The sequence below is a fragment of the Equus asinus genome, chromosome 8 (assembly GCF_041296235.1).
Source record: "Equus asinus isolate D_3611 breed Donkey chromosome 8, EquAss-T2T_v2, whole genome shotgun sequence".
NCBI classification, from domain to species: Eukaryota; Metazoa; Chordata; class Mammalia; order Perissodactyla; family Equidae; genus Equus; species Equus asinus.
This window is the reverse complement of record NC_091797.1, coordinates 100,845,165-100,860,370: the sequence shown is the minus strand read 5'-3', so window position 1 is coordinate 100,860,370 and position 15,206 is coordinate 100,845,165. Positions and strand designations below refer to the sequence as shown.

At 57.1% G+C, this 15,206-nt stretch overlaps 1 protein-coding gene across 7 annotated transcripts in view; it reads left to right on the top strand.

Annotated features, from left to right (window-relative positions):
- Nucleotides 1-15,206, top strand: part of TXNRD2 (thioredoxin reductase 2) — a 50,838-nt gene that overhangs the window by 16,737 nt on the left and 18,895 nt on the right. For all 7 annotated transcript variants that reach the window (XM_044775492.2, XM_070516678.1, XM_044775490.2 and 4 more), the window contains exons 8-10: nucleotides 3,729-3,799; nucleotides 12,325-12,344; nucleotides 12,970-13,061. In XM_044775492.2, the coding sequence (XP_044631427.2) occupies nucleotides 3,729-3,799; nucleotides 12,325-12,344; nucleotides 12,970-13,061 (183 nt within the window). The remainder of the gene's footprint in view (nucleotides 1-3,728; nucleotides 3,800-12,324; nucleotides 12,345-12,969; nucleotides 13,062-15,206) is intronic.

Below are 15,206 nucleotides of genomic sequence, written 5' to 3'. Positions count from 1 at the left end.
ATGGATCGTGATTCCTCTGATGGATCTGGGCCAAGTAAATTGACAACCTTCTGGAAAGGATTCACCATTCTAGATGCCATTAAGAACATTTGTGATTCATGGGAAGAGGTCCAGATAGCAGCATTAACAGGATTTTGGAGGAAGTGGATTCCAGCCCTCGTGGATGAGTTTGAGGGTTCCAGGCTTCAGTGGAGGAAGTAGCTGCAGGTGTGGAAGTGGCAGGAGAACTAGAGTCAGAAGAGGAGCCTGCGGAGGACTGAACCGCTGCAATCTCCTGACGGACGGACGGGTGAGGAGCTGCTTCGTGTGGACGAACAGAGAGAGTGGTTTCTTGAGATGGAATCTCCTCCTGGTGCAGATGCTGTGACGATTGTTGAAACGACAACCAGGGATTTAGAATCTGACATAATCTTAGTTGGTGAAGCAGCGGCAGGGTTTGAGAGGATGGACGCCAGTTTTGAAAGAAGTTCTCCTGCGGGTAAAATGCTGTCGAACAGCATCGCACGCTGCAGAGAAATCATTGGTGAGAGGAAGAGTCAGTCAGTGCGGCCAGCTTCACTGTTGGGTTATTTCAGGAAATTGCCACAGCCACCCGAACCTTCAGCAACCCCCGCCCTGATCCGTCAGCGGCCATTGGCACCGAGGCCAGACCCTCCACCAGCAAAAGGATCACGACTCTCTGAAGGCTCAGATGATGGTTAGCATTTTTTAGTAATAAAGTACTTTTTAATTAAATTATGTACATTGTTTTTTTAGACATAATGCTATTTTATACTTAATAGACTACAGTGTACGTAAACATAACTTTTATATGCACTGGGAAACTGAAAGATTGGTGTGACTCGCTTTATTGCAATATTCCCTTTGTTGTGGTGGTCTCAAGGTCTGCCTGTACTGTATTTTGTTTATCCGTTTGTCCACTGACGGACGTCTGGGTTGTTTCCACTTTGGTTGTCATGGACAGCACTGCTGTGGACACCTGTGTTGCAGCTTTTCTGTGGATTTGAGTTTTCACTTCCCCTGGGTGTGTACCTAGAGTCGAGTTCCTGGGTCACAGGGTCTGTGTTTAACCTTTTGAGGACCTGCCAGACTGTTTTCCAAAGCAGCTACATGATTTTACGTTCCCGCCAGCAGTGTGTGAAGGTCATACTTTCATGTTACTTCGCATGTCTTAGAATATTTTTTGAAAACCGAACATTTCAAATGAAGTAATGTGTTAAGTCTGAAATCAGAATCTCCCTCCACCATAAGATTTTGTTCATTGCTGTTTGTTTGTTGGGCGATTTTCTGGACTAATTTTGTAAATCTTTATTGTTTGTCGCTTGAGGCCACTGAAGTCTCTGCTCAGTTAGCTTAGTGGTCAGCTAACAACTGGATAGAGTTCCTTCAACGCTGGGAGCCTAGCATTTCCCAGCCTTTGCCAAGGCCCTGTGGGCGTCTGGGGCACACCTTCAACGCTCAGCCAGGTAGCGGAAACTCTGCCTTAGCTTTCACTTCCTACCTGGACAGAGCCCCAAGGGCAGCCAGAGGTCAGAGTCAGGGCCATCCCAGGCCTTGCCCAGGTGTGTGCACGGCCCAGTGCGCACGCCCAGCCTTTGAGATCCCCAGGAATGTGCTGGAGCTTTTCAAAGCCCCTGTGGACATCTCATTCCTCAGCTTTTCCCTTTAAGCTTTTGGTCAGTCTGTTGTCTGCTTCAACTGTTATCCATCACGTCCGTCAGCTGTGATGTCAGGTCATTGGGCAAATCCCCCCCGAGGAGAGGTTTCAGCCCCGGGCAGGTTCGAGCGAGGCCAGATGGAGACAGGCCTCTGGAGTGGGTCTTCCAGGAAACCTCAGCAGATCGAACAGTGGCTATTCTTTGGGAAGGAGCTTTGAAAGGCTCCCGCTGTGTTCCGCTCTCTCTGGTACTGTCAATTTTCAAGGCTACCGCTGAGCTGGGGGATGGCACTAGTGTAAGTTAGAATTCCACAAAACTCACCATTCTTACCACGTATCAGCTGTTTTTCTTGACTAAATGTTCCCTGTGTTGCTGTGCACCTTCAGTTTGTTTCCGGAGCTCTGAGGAAGTTGGAGCTGACCGTTTCCCCAGCTCTTCTGCTGTCTTTATGGAGGGGTGAACTTTGGGAGGGCCTCACTCCACCATTTTCCCTGACGTCACCTCTGCCCAGTCTTAAGTGGGGGGGCTTCTCTGCCCTCCCTCCCACAAGGAAAGTGGAGCTGAGGAAGAGGACCCAGCGTTGGACTGAGGGGAATGGGAAGCAGGAAGGAGAACAGAGGGGCTTGGCCAAGGCTACCTCCTCACAGGTCTCCCAGGGGCCCGGGGAGCTGAGCTCCCCGAGCCCTGAGCCTCCACATGGGCTGCAGCAAAGGGCACCAGACTGACAGATCCCACAGGCTGGAGGCCACTCCTGCCTCTTGTGTAGACCCAGACAGAGCATGGAGGGGGGACGAGCAAGGGAAGTGGTTCTGTTTCTTCTCAGATGCTTAAATAACCTTCATTCAGTTCTGTGCTTTCTCTAGAAACTGGGAACAGAGGGTACCGAGGAAAATGTGTACGTCCAGGCCTCAGAGGGCCGCCAGACCTCCCTTCTGGCCCTCAGGCCAGCAAAAGCAGCCTCCAGAGAGGGCCAGGCAGCTTGTGCGTAGTGGTGGACCTTGGGCAGGCTGCACAGCTCTGTAGGTGACAGGGTGCTGCTGTTCAAGGTAGCTACACCAGACGGGCAGAGCAGGTGACCATCAGTGACCCCTCACCCAGCAGCCAGGCCAATGTTGGTTCCGCTTAAAGCCCCCGAGGCCACGGTCATCTCCCGGGAGCCAGGCGGTCATCTTGACTCCTTTGAGGCACCGGGCCGAACTGCACATGTGCTTGAGCCAGGTGGCCCTGTGGAGGGGACTGGCCTGGCCCCGTCCTGCTGGGCCTTGGCAGGGCAGCTGCCAGTGTCTCCACTTGCCCAGAGCAGGATGAAGCAGGAGCTGCCGGGTGCTGGAGGAGGCGGCTTAGATGCCCTCTCCCCTCCACTGCCTGCCCAGGACGACCCCGCAACAAGGCTTGCTTATGTTCCAGTCCTTTTGATTTTCAGACCTTTCGGTTTTCCTTGAGCAAACCCGAGAAATTCCTGACTTTATTTTTTTTGCCAATTGAAATCATAAACTGTTTGAAATCCGTTTCCTCTCCACCAGCACATCTTATTCACGGGCCACTACAAGGGCACCTGTCTCTCTGCCTCCCCACCTGCTTAGCGGCCCCTCATCAGGCCCTGAGGGGATACGGGGTGGTCTGTTCAGTGCCTGGGCACAGGGCCACCCGACTGGCCCCGAGGGTGCCTGGCGGCATCCAGCCTTCATCCTGGTGCCCTTAGAGCCTGCCAGCCCCTCCACACCCTGCCTCACTCTGCTCCTCTCCTCTCCTCCCCTCTGCCCTGGGTCTGGATCAAGGGGAGAGTCCTGGGGAGCAGAGAAGAAAGACCCACTGGCTGTGCCCCAGCTCCCTGGCCGCCTGTCACAGCCAAGGAGTGCCCGGTGTGTCGCTGCTGGGCAGGTGGTGCACTGACTTAGATATAGACAGATCACCCGTCCCCAGAGGCCACAACCTGAAGAAAAGTCTGCAGAGCAGGGAAGTGCACCCACACGTGAGCTGGGGGACTCTGGTTGAGTTGTGTCTGCAAAATGGACATCCTCCTCATGCCAAGTGGTGCTCTCCTCATACTGGTCCTTCTTTCTCGGATAGATCGAAGGTGCTTTGGAATATGGAATTACCAGTGATGACATCTTCTGGCTGAAAGAATCCCCTGGAAAAACGTAAGACCTGATGTGTGCCTCCGTGGGGCCCTCTTTCTGTTCACTGTTGTAGGTGTCAGGGCTCCTTGGAGCCCTGTGTTGGACCTTTTCCCTCTCTACCTGAAATCAGGAAGGAAGCCCAGTACCCGTGCCCCTTGCAGGACTGTTGACACACTGTGTCCTGTGACTGTCTTGCAAGTGGTGACTTGACTCACATAAAGTGAATCAGCCACTTATTGCCTACAACAGTGGTTTTCAAACAGGGTTCCCAGGAGTTCTATGGTTCCAGCTGGCCCTGTCAGAGGCATCAGGGATGGAGGGCATTCAAGGAGGGGAGAGCAGGGTCCGGCCCTCCTCTGGCCTCGGTCAAACATCCCCACTTTCCTCTGGTTTTCGCCTTGGGCTTCCCTGAAATCTAGCAAAGGCTCCACGGCCCTCAGAGCACAGCCCAGTTGTGGAGGTGAGACCGGCAGCGTGAGTGGTTTTACAGTCCCCGAGCAGGTGGAAATGCACGAAGTTCAATACTGCACCCACAGAGCAGCTGTTAGGGTGGCTCCAGGTCCAGACAGCTCTTGCCTTTGGGTACGGAGGGGACCTCGTGCTCGCATGGACCAGAAAGGCCAGCAGAGGGCAGCAGAGGCTTGGCCATCAGCAGCGCTTGGCTGCCTTGGGACTTGCCTCCAAGAGACTGTGTGTGGGACAGTGTGCCCGGAGGTGGACAGGCATGTGTGTGCAAGTATAGGTGTGGGGGAGTGTGTGCATGTGTGCTGTGTGCATGCTGAAGTGTGTGTGTTGTGCGTGTGTGTCATGTGTTCTGCTTGTCGTCATTGTTTCCTACTTCACAACATGTCTTTGTTTGGTGCTGGGGCTTGATTCCCTTGAATGTACGTGGCGGTTTATTTTATCTTTCCGCCATTTGCAAACATCTCAGTTTCTCTTTCTCGGTGTTATAAGATGCTGCACTGAAAACCTTTGGGGTACGTCTTATATACATACACACATACAGTGCCTCTTATGCATTACACATGCCTGTCAGGGGTATTTCCACAAGTAGAAAACGCAGGTCCAGGGGTAGGTGCCCTTCACACCACGCGTTTTGCTAACATGCCCCCTCCTGGTGGGCTGCACCAGCCTAACCGTGCACTGTCCGCCTGCCTCCGCTTCCGCCTCCCTCGGGCATCCGCTTGCTCCTAAGGCATAGAACTGTGCACTGAGCGCTGTGCGCTCCTGCCTGAGGCACGTCGGGGTCCCTCCCAGTTACTGCGGTCAAGCTCGCACAGGTTTGTGTCCCGTTGTCCATTGCCTTCTGCTGGTTCCCCAGGCTGTGGTTTACCTCTTGACTTGCCGATAGTTTTTCATGCAGAAGTTTTTAATTTTTAAGTTGTGACATTCATCACTTTTTCCCTTTATGTCATAATTTTTGGGTTATTTGTTCTTTTATCTTTCACTACCCAGTAGGTTAAACGTGGCCTGGTTTTGTTTGTGTCTGCTATTAGTAGTCATCTTTTCGTGTGCTTATTGGCCATTTAAAATTGAGTGTGTCTGTCTGTGAGTGTGTGATGCGTGTGTGTGAACTGTCAGCTTGGTCTTTGGCCTGCTTTCTATCTGGTTTTTCTTTTTCTTCTCTTCTCTTTTTCTTACCTTGCAGCTGGTGTGCATATTACGCTGTGACCCCGTGTCGTTTGTATTGCAGATTTTCTCAGCTTGTCACGTCTTTTAACTTGTGCAATGGACAAATTTTGTGTGTGTGTATAACTTAGATCTCTTTTTACACTTAATGGCTTTTAGATTTATTGCATGTTCAGGAAGGCCTGCCCCAACCCCAAGGTTGTTTTTGAAAAGAAGCCCCTGTATTTTCCTTTAGGCCTTCCGCAGGTCGGACTTTCTTTTGTGTCCTTGGGTGTTAGCAGTTCCCTGTGGTGTGGCGCAGTGGAGACCAGGCTGCCGGGTTCCAGCATCACTGACTGCCTGGCCTCTCGAGCCAATGTGACAGCTCCGTCCCGGGGGGAGTCGTCCTGCTCTGGCCCTTGACTTGGCTTTCCTGAGCCCCTGGTGCAAGTGCCTGGCAGAGTCTTCAGATCTTCTTAGTTTGCTTTCACGTTGATCTCTCTGAGTGGAATGTAGACACACTGCCAGCCACTCCGTAGTAGTCTACTGAGCCCCGGATTGAAACAGCCTTAAACGTGCAGCTGTCTGGGGCCAGCTCCACGCACCGGGCTTCTCCTGTGAGGCATCTTGGCCCATCACTGAAAGCCAGCATTTTTTGAATCCTGGTCTTTTGTCAAATTAGTTCTTGTATGTTTCCCTGGGGTTTTGTTTGTTTGCTGCTTTCCCATTACATTTTAAAAGCAGCATCTCCAGCTTCCAGGAAGGGGTCAGATTCTGGTGTTGCTCTTTCTGCCGGCTGTTCGTCGGAGTCGGGGTGTGCACAGAGGCCAGCCTGGGCCGCAGCTCCGGGCTGCGGAGGGAGGGAGCCCAGGCGCAGCGGGTCCTGCGACGCTCTGAGAGCGGGCCCTGGGCACGGCCGCTCCTCTGAGACCAGGTGCCGGGGCCGCAGCCGCTTGGCCGGGAAGACACGGCCCCAGATATTTTGGTCAGGAAAGAAACTGCAGTGTTTATTTTTTTCAGAAAAAAACATTTAGAAGATTTTTTTTAAAAAAGCTCTCTCGTTTAGAAGGAATCTAGGTATGTTATTGTTTAAGAAAAAAAGTGTTTGCAATGTATCAGTCACCCGTTTCGTTCTGAGCATGATTTATGTGAGGAAATGGCTTTTTTAAAAATTAAGCTGGAGATATATCCCTGTACGATGCTTCTGTGAAAATGCGGCTTTTGTCCGCGGCTGTTAATGCAAGTTGTAACAGTGCGATACGGGAGTCAGTGTTTACATGTTACATTCCTCCCCGCAGTCAAAATAAGCCCGGAGGGTCTACAGTAGCATTTCTGTATTTTATCAGCTTGGGCTGGGGCTGAGGGGGAGGCCTCCGCTCACACTTGGAGGGGCTGTTTCTGCCAGATTTATTTGCCTTATAAATATTCCCTGTGTTTATTTTAACTCGCCTTTAGAATGGAGCTGAAATTAATATGGACCCCAGGGCTGCCCCCTGGCCCGGAGTGCTTCCCGCGGCCGGGCGGGACGTTCTACTTGGCCCCATCCATCAGGCCCGCCGGTGGCCGAGGGTGCCCAGCGTGCCTGGCCTCCGCCTGCAGTGGGCACCATCTCCCCTGGCCAGCTCCCCAAGGCCTGAGGGAGGCTTTGATGGGCATGCCGGGCCCCAGTCCCTTGCAGGTTCTGCAGCATGCACAGGGCACCCCCTCCTCGCCACAAGGGGGCTCGGGCAGGGCGTGTCTGTGTGGGGCACAGGGCCCAGTCACTTCAGACCTGGCAAGTCGAGCCCACGGTGGGGCTGTGTGCAGACTCGGATACCTGGCCCCTTCTGTCACTAAATACTCTACCCTAAACGCCAGCCAAATTGCAAACCTGGGTCCCTTTGTTCATAAGATTGTGCCACATAAGCGTGCCCATCGGGAAATCGTGGAGAATCCGCTTGTGTATCACAACTCCAAGTTCTTGCGGCCCTGTGGCCTCCTGGGGTCGTCCACGCCGCCTTTGCCCCCGCAAGTCATCGTGCTGTGTGGAGCCCGCGGCCACAGAGGCATCCCCCTCAGAGGTCAGCAGGAGCCCCTGCTGCCTCTGCTCCCGCCAGGGCTGGGGAGCCCAGGGCTGAGAGGGCACAAGGGCCCGCGAGCCCAGGGGTAGAAGGCAGCCCGAAACTCCACCTTCACCCCACAGTTGGCCTGGTGTGGAAGCCCTGGAGGTCAGTGTAGAAAACCCCAGCAGACACAGTGTAGGCATGCGCCCCCCAGTGGGCGAGCAGACCCTGAGCAGCACGCAGCCTTGCCGCCCCGAGGCTGGCCTTGTCTGCGACCTGTTTGCCTTTTCCCTCCTCTGGTTTCTTCACTTTTCTGTGGAAATGCAGGACAGGCTGAAGAAGTGAGGAGGATTCTGGAGGAAGGACAGGGGCCCCTGGGCAGGTAGCAGGAGCCCCTTTGGAAGGAATGCTGAGGGGAGAGACGGCCACTCCTGGAAGCTGCCCCCCGCCAGTGGAGAGATGGGAGCACAGAGAGGGTGCACAGCCCGGGGCGGGGCAGGGTGGGGGGGGAAGGCTTGGAGGTGACATGCAGCCCAGCTGTTCAGCCCAGCCACCCCCTGGCAGGTGGAGGGAGCAGGGTGGGCCTACTCCCCGATTCCTTCACGGAGGAGGAGGCAGGCCCTGAGTGTCTGGATCCAAGTGCACCCCGAGCAACCTGGCTCCGCCTCCATCCCACGCCTGCTGATCTCCTTGCCCGCCTGGAGGGCCGCCTCCCTGCCAGGCTTCTGCAGCCAGGCCGCCTGCTGGGGGCTTGGGCCTGGCTGCCCAGCCTGCCCAGGCCAGGATCCTCTGGTCCCCGCCTCCTGTGACTCTTCAGGTGCCCTAACAGTGGGAAACCGAGGTCACTCTCCTGCAGATGCCCTCACTCCCTGGTGGCAGGTGCGTGTGTGCCTGGGCCTACCCGGTGCCTGGAGGCCAGCTCTCTGCAGAGTGGGGCTCTGAGCTGGCGGCTTTGGGCAGATTTTGGTGTTGCCACCTTTCTCTGACAGCAACAAGGACGTGAATGAGGCCGGAGCCACCTGGGGTGGCTCTTCCCCCACGTTGGACCTACAGGCGACTGAGTTGCCATTTCCAGATAACAGCCAGGACCCTGTTGTTCTGCTGCCCACCCAGGTAGCCCGGGTGCCCTTGAAGGTCTGCAGAGCGAGGGACTGCCCCACCCCTCCCGCGCTGCCCCACCTGTGCGCCAGCCTGGCCTGCCCACTCTCCTCAGCTGTGTCCCAGCCCGCCCCTTCCTCTCGTGGGCCCGGGGCTCTGGGAGGCAGCGGCAGCCTTGTGACGGGCGGACTCTACGCGGCCTGCAGAGGTGGCTGTGGAAGGAGCTTTCGTTTGACCCTTATTGTTAAGTCCAGAAGCCAACCAGCACTGTAATCATTTTTCTCTCTTTCTAAATGTGAGAGGGAGAAGTAAATTTTATCTCGCGAAGAACCATAGCCATTTATTTAGGAAAACTCACTGTGGCTTTTTGCATTTTCTGTTTAACCTCCACATTCGTTTGGTGTGATATCACGTGTCCAGCAAAGGAGGGACCAGCCATCTGCTGGGACTTGGCTACCAGCTGGTTAAAGCCGTTGAGCGTCCCATGCGTGTCCCTGTGGCTGAGACGCATAGGGCGCAGAGGCTGAGGAATGCACCTCCTCGAAGTGGCATGAGTCCCAGGGCCAGAGCCTCAGGGTGGCATCTGTTACAGGGCCGGAACATAGAGGCTCTGGCTGGTGGTGGTGGGCCCAGCGTCAGGCCCTAGCGGGGAGGGATGGAGCTGGCAGTCCCAGGCAAGCTCAGAGCCAGCCCCACCGGGGAGGAGGCCTTGGGGCCCCCTGCCCCCTGTGCTGCCTCCCTGGGGCACCTGGGCTTGGCAGCCTGTTTGGCATTTCCTGCACTGGTGAGACTGCCAAGGGGCCCACTGCCGCTGTGAGCCCTCACTTTCTGTGGGTGTCCCCTTGGGGAGTGGATCAGGGGCCTTCAAACTCGAGAGGCAGGTGGAGAGCTCTTTAAGCCGAGGCTTCATGAGCCTGAAGTAAGTCTTTTGTTTCTGCTTCCTCCCCCTTCAGATTTTGAACAAGAAAGCCTGCCGTGTGATCAGGCTAAGCCCCTCGTAGTTATACCTTCGCATAACACGTTCACACACCAACAAGCACAGAGAGTGGAGCTGCCCAGAACACACAGACAAGTGAGTCAGGCTGTGAGGGTGCAGGTAGTGACTTCCAGCGTGGGCCGGTGCCCCTGTCTCCGTCTCTCGACGTACTGATAAGGCGAGTTATCCAGCCCTCGGGCTCACTCGGGCCCTGCCCCCAGGCCCCACAAGCTGGTCCCTAATTTCTGTGGCTGCCAGCACCACCGTCTTCCATGGTCATCCAGGCCAGGGGTCTCCAGCGGCCAGGGTAGGCTGAGCTGTAGTTTCAAGGCTACCTGTAAAAACAACACGGTGGCCTGGTCTCTGGTGCCCTCCAGCCCTCGGGATCTGGGGGCTGTAGTATCTGTCTCCATTTTTGCTCCAGCATCTTGCTTTAGCCCATCTGAAGAGAGTTCTCTGGTTGGGTTCTTGGATCCTGCATTCTTCAAAGAATAATCATTATTTGATAAATTGAGGGGAGCGCAGAGTGTTGGTAATCTTTGCTCATGAAGACAAGAAGAGGCCCAAAGTTACCCTCAGCACAAGCGGGATGCCTGCTCGTGTGTGAGGTTCCAGTCACACACGTTCGGTCAAGGACACCCACAGAGGAATGGCTGGCTGGCGCCTGCCTCCTCCCAGATGAGCCCTCTGTCGGTGACTCAGAGCTGGTGGCCTGAGGGGTGGGGGCACCATGACTTTGAGGTGGGAGTGGGAGGCCCAGGGTGCTGAGGGGGCTCCGTGGGAGGAGCTGGGGATTTGGCGCCTGCCGGCCCTGCCTCTCTGTCTAGCTCCCTGTCCGCGTAGTACAGGAGGTTGGGGAGGCACCCGTGGGCTGCAGAAACAAAATGTTTTTGTCAAAATCAGGAGACCATGTTGCTGCCTTGGATAGGGCAGTGGTATGAGGGCCTGGGCTGTCCTGTAGGCTGCAGGCTGTACCTAGCCCACCCTGGGTAGGAGGGTCTGCTCTACAGAGACAGGGAGGCTCTGAGACAGGCAGGGGTAGCCCATGTGGTGACAGAGGGGCTCCACCTGGCCCCTGCACAGCACGTCTGCCCACGAGGCAGTCGACCCCCGCCATCCCCACCACTGGAAGCAGGGAGCAGAGGCACTGAGTGTGGGCACTGATGCTTTTACCCAACCTTGTTCTTACATTTAGGGCAGGATATTCAAAGCGGCTGAAGACTTTGTATTTTAAGTAACTCATAATTTCATATCTTAAAGAAAGGCTTATACTTTTCACCATGGGCATCCAGTTCCAGAAAGGTCGGCTTTCGTAGTTTTGAAAATGTACCTGCATGTAGACATTTGTGTTATATATGCACGTGTGCACGTGTGTGTTGGTTCTTAGGCATTGCCAGCCATGTGGAGTCCCGAGTGCACGTCTGTGCTCCTGTTGGGTGGGTCCCAGCATCCCCCTCGACTTCCTCACAAGCCGAGCTTGTCCACTCAGTCCAGATGTGAAACCCGGTGCCTCTGTCCCCAGCTCCTGCGAGGAGGCCGTGTGCCAGCTGCTTCCCGCAGGGCACCTGCAGGGCTGCTCCATGGGGTGCGCCGCTTTCTGAATGGATTATCTCACTAGTACCTGCCGGGATTAGTGCTGACACTGCGCTTATCCATCCTGACATCGCCTCCTCTGCTCAAAGGCTGGAGGGGTGATCTGACAAGCCCACCCACACGTCGCTGCCTGAGCTGGAGTTTCCATTCTGTGTTAGGTTCTGTGCACATGTGTGTGTGTGCATGCGTGTGCATCTGTGTGCATGTGTGTGTGCATGCATGAAGTGTCTGGAGCTGAACAACAGGAGGGGATTGATACTACAAGGGCAATTTTTTTTTTTAAAGATTGGCACCTGAGCTAACAACTGTTGCCAGTCTTCCTCTTTTTTTTTCCTGCTTTTTCTCCCCAAACCCCCGCCCAGTACACAGTTGTATATTTTAGTTGTGGGTCCTTCTAGATGGGCACGTGGGATGCCGCCTCAGTATGGCCTGATGAGCGTGCCATGTCCGCTCTCAGGATCCAAACCAGCGAACCCTGGCCTGCCGAAGTGGAGCAGGTGAACTTAACCACTTGGCCACGGGGCTGGCCTCCAAGGGCAAATATTTTAAATGACTCTGCTGTGTCCCACTGTCCTGTGTCCCCTCTCCCCTCAGGTGCCTGCACCCTTCTCAGGGGAGCTGGCTCTCCTGGCTCTGGGTCTGTGTTTGGTGGGTGTGGGCCTTCGAGCCTGGCCTGGCCTGCTGGCCCCAGAGTGTCCTGCCTACAGATGATGCTTTCCCAGAAGCCCCCTGCTGTCCGGTGCCTCCGCCTCCTGCACAGCATCTCTGTGTCCACCCTGGCCGTGAGAGGTCCAGAGGGGCCCTGTGGCAGAGCTTACCTCAGGACAGAAGGAAAACCCTTCTGCTGCTTCTCACCAGGCTTTTCTCAACACCTCTGTGGGATCCGTGTGGGTCCCGCTGCTGGGGCCTTTCACGTGACATGTGCTGTTTTGTCACTGACCACTCACATCTTTCACCACTGGGCCATTTCCTGATTCCGTGACAGTGTTTGTCATGTCGTGTTTCACAGCTGGAGCCCCTGGGAAGTAGGTTTTGTGCCTTGGGACAACCTGTCTGAACAGTTCGCCTCAGCTGGCTCATCCAAAGTGATGCATCAGCTGACCGAGCACCTTGCGAAGGCTGCAGGCCTTCCCCGCCACAGAGCCGCACTGGGGACGGCTGCTCATGCATCGTGCTGGGCCACATGAGGGCCTCACCTCTGTCCTTTCTCTTGTCCGTTCCTCCAACAGGTTGGTGGTCGGGGCCAGCTGTATCCTTTGCTCGCATGCAGGTGACAGACGGCTGTGCTTGCAGCCCTGAGTGGAAGCCTGGTCCCAGAGCCCTGCCCTGCTCTCGTCTCCGTCGGGGGCGCCCTGCCGCCCAGGGCCGGGCCCTCACAGGGCGCTCGGATGGCGTGAGGCCAATGCCTGTGGCCGGGGCTTCCTGGAGGCTTCCCTGAGCCACATGAGGCAGGCGGCCCTCCCTGGGGGCAGCCCCTCCGGGCACATCCTCCTTTCAGGGAGGGTCTGGTGACGAGACAGGGAGCTCCCCGGGGCAGGAGTGGGCCAGCGGGGGAAGGGGGCGGCGCTGACGGCAGCCTCGTGTCTCTCATGGAGGAGGCTTTGCCTTTCCGTCGCCATGTGGACCCCTTGGGCAGTGGGCCTGGCCTGGAGGCTGACAGGCCTGCAGGGGGCCTGGACAGGTGCCCGAGGAGGCAGATGCCGCCTGGCTCTTGACGCTGGAGGGAGCCGCGGGGCTGTGGCTGCTGCAGCCTCCGCTCACCCGGGATGCTCTGAGGGTGGCATGTGGAGGGTCTCTGAGCTGGCGGGGGGTGCCGCGGGCACAGGGCTCCCCAGGTCAGACGCCGTCAGCATTCCTTAGCCCGCCCCTGGCAGACGTGGCCCTGGAGTGTGCCGGCTTCCTCACCGGGCTGGGACTGGACGCCACCGTCATGGTGCGCAGCATCCCCCTCCGGGGCTTCGACCAGGTAGTGTGTCATGGGCCGATCGCCTGCCCTGTGGCTCTGTGCCCCGAGGGGCCGCCCCGGCTGGGCAGGCGCAGGGGTGGGCTGCGAGGGAGGTCTGGTCTGTAGAAACCGGCCCTGGAGTTCAACGAGGAGATTGTGAAAGATAAAATGCCCGTGGGCGTGTGGCAGCAGGGGCCAGCCCTGGGGTGCCCGTGGCCTGGCGCCCTCCTGTCGCCCCGTTGGGGAGCGGCAGGTGCGTGGGGCAGAAGCGCTGCCATCCCCGCACTGCCCCTCTGGAGCCTGAGGGCGCTGCCTCGCCAAGGGCGGATGGGTGAGGCCTGGCGACGGCTTGGCAGGTGACAGACCCGCCATCTACTGAAAAGACGTGATGGAGAGCCAGTGAGCACCTGGTTCTCCTGGCAGCCTCCCGCTCCCGTGCGCTGGCTGACACGTGGGCCAGCGCGGGGGCAGGCTGTCCGCGTGCAGAGCACGTGGAGGTTTTTTTAACTGAAAACTCTCCCCACCTCTCAAAAGTCCCCTGTCAAAATCCAAGTCTGGGGACGTCGTCAAGATGTCAGGCCCCCCGCACCCCCGTGAAGGAAAAGGCACCACAGTCCACACATACAGCCCCTTGGCCATGGTCTGTCCCTGGGCCCAAGCATGTGGGCTCCAGGTTCCGCCCCATCGGGCCAGGGTGGAGGCCTGCTCCGTCCTACAGGCCTGGGCCGCTGTCCCTGCAGCTGTCTCTCACCCATTGCTTCACTCAGCACACAGGCAGTGAGTGCCTGCCCGGGGACACAGCATCCAGGGAAGGCCTCTGAGCCTCCGGCTGAGGGGAGAGTATGCCAGGCAACAGACAGGACCCTGAGGAGGCTGCATGGCCGGACACAGAGGCGAGGCCCGAGAGGCAGAGAGCCCGCAGCGACCAGGGCTGTTGGGAAGATGCGCCTTGGCCCTGAGCCAGGGCTGAAGCTGGAGACCCATGGAAGGGGTGCAGTTCCCAGCAAGGGGCTGTGGAGGGGCAGGAGGAGGGTGCCTCTGGGACTGCCGAGGGGCTGGAGCGTGAGAGGCTGGGCTGCAGGGCGAGGCTGGTGGGTGGGATAGTGAAGCCCACATGAGCAGGAGGAGCGCCTGGCAGGTGAGTCTAGTGCCTGAGTAGAGGCTGCATGTCATTGGCACATGGAGATGGTGGGGTCACCTAGGCGAGAGTCAGGAGAGGAGAGGGGACAGGCTCCACATGTGCCCTGGGACAGGCGCCGTGGCAAGGCCAGGTGACCAAGAACGTGCAGCCCCAGTGTCAGGCCAAGGGGTGATGGACCAGCCTTCTGCCTCGTGAGGGCCCAGCAGATCCCCCTCAGACTGTGACAGGGACGTCTAGGCTCATCAGAGGGATCCAGGAGGGACAGGTGGCCTAGCCATCTGTTCCTGTGACCAGGGTGACAATTCCAGACAGGCAGGGCTCCTCATGGTGTAATGGTCCCTAAATGAGCTGGTTCAGCTGAGGATTTAAACAGTGACTTTGATTTTCTCCTGAAAGAAGAGACGGCTGGCTGCACCTCTGGCCTATGCAAACCCCCACAGTGGCCCCAGGAGCTGGGCCCCTCTCTGCAGACCACCCCCCCCCCCACCATGCTGTAACCGCTACCCCTGCGTTTCTTGGTGGGGAGCAGAGGTGCCCACCTAATGTCCAGCACCTCCATGGCAGAGTTGCTGACCGCACTCAACAGGGGTCAGGGGTTGGGGACAGCTGAGCACCATCTAGTTCAGGCAGGGCAGAGATCCCGGGAGAAGGAAATGCTTCCCTTGTCATTGCTTTCAGTGAAGACTTAGTTAATTAACACCTAGAGAAGCACCAAAAGGTCAAGTGCATCCTAACTGAAGGGCCTAGGGTCCTTGGATTTCGAGCTGGGCAATGGGAGGAGGGGGCACCAGATTCTCTCCCAGCTCAGCCTTCAGCTCCACAGATAGCAAGGGGAGTCAGAGACGGGGTGGCTGGCACGAGGCCGTGTAGCAGAAGGGGTATGGGCACTGAACCTTCTCCTTTGGACAGACCCATCTGGGCCCCCCCAGGGCTTTTTCAGGCAGGCGGGGGGCCCAGTGCTCTCTTGCCAGTCATCAGTAGTGACATTCTCACTGCCACCTGGTCCTCACAGCATGTCCTCTTGT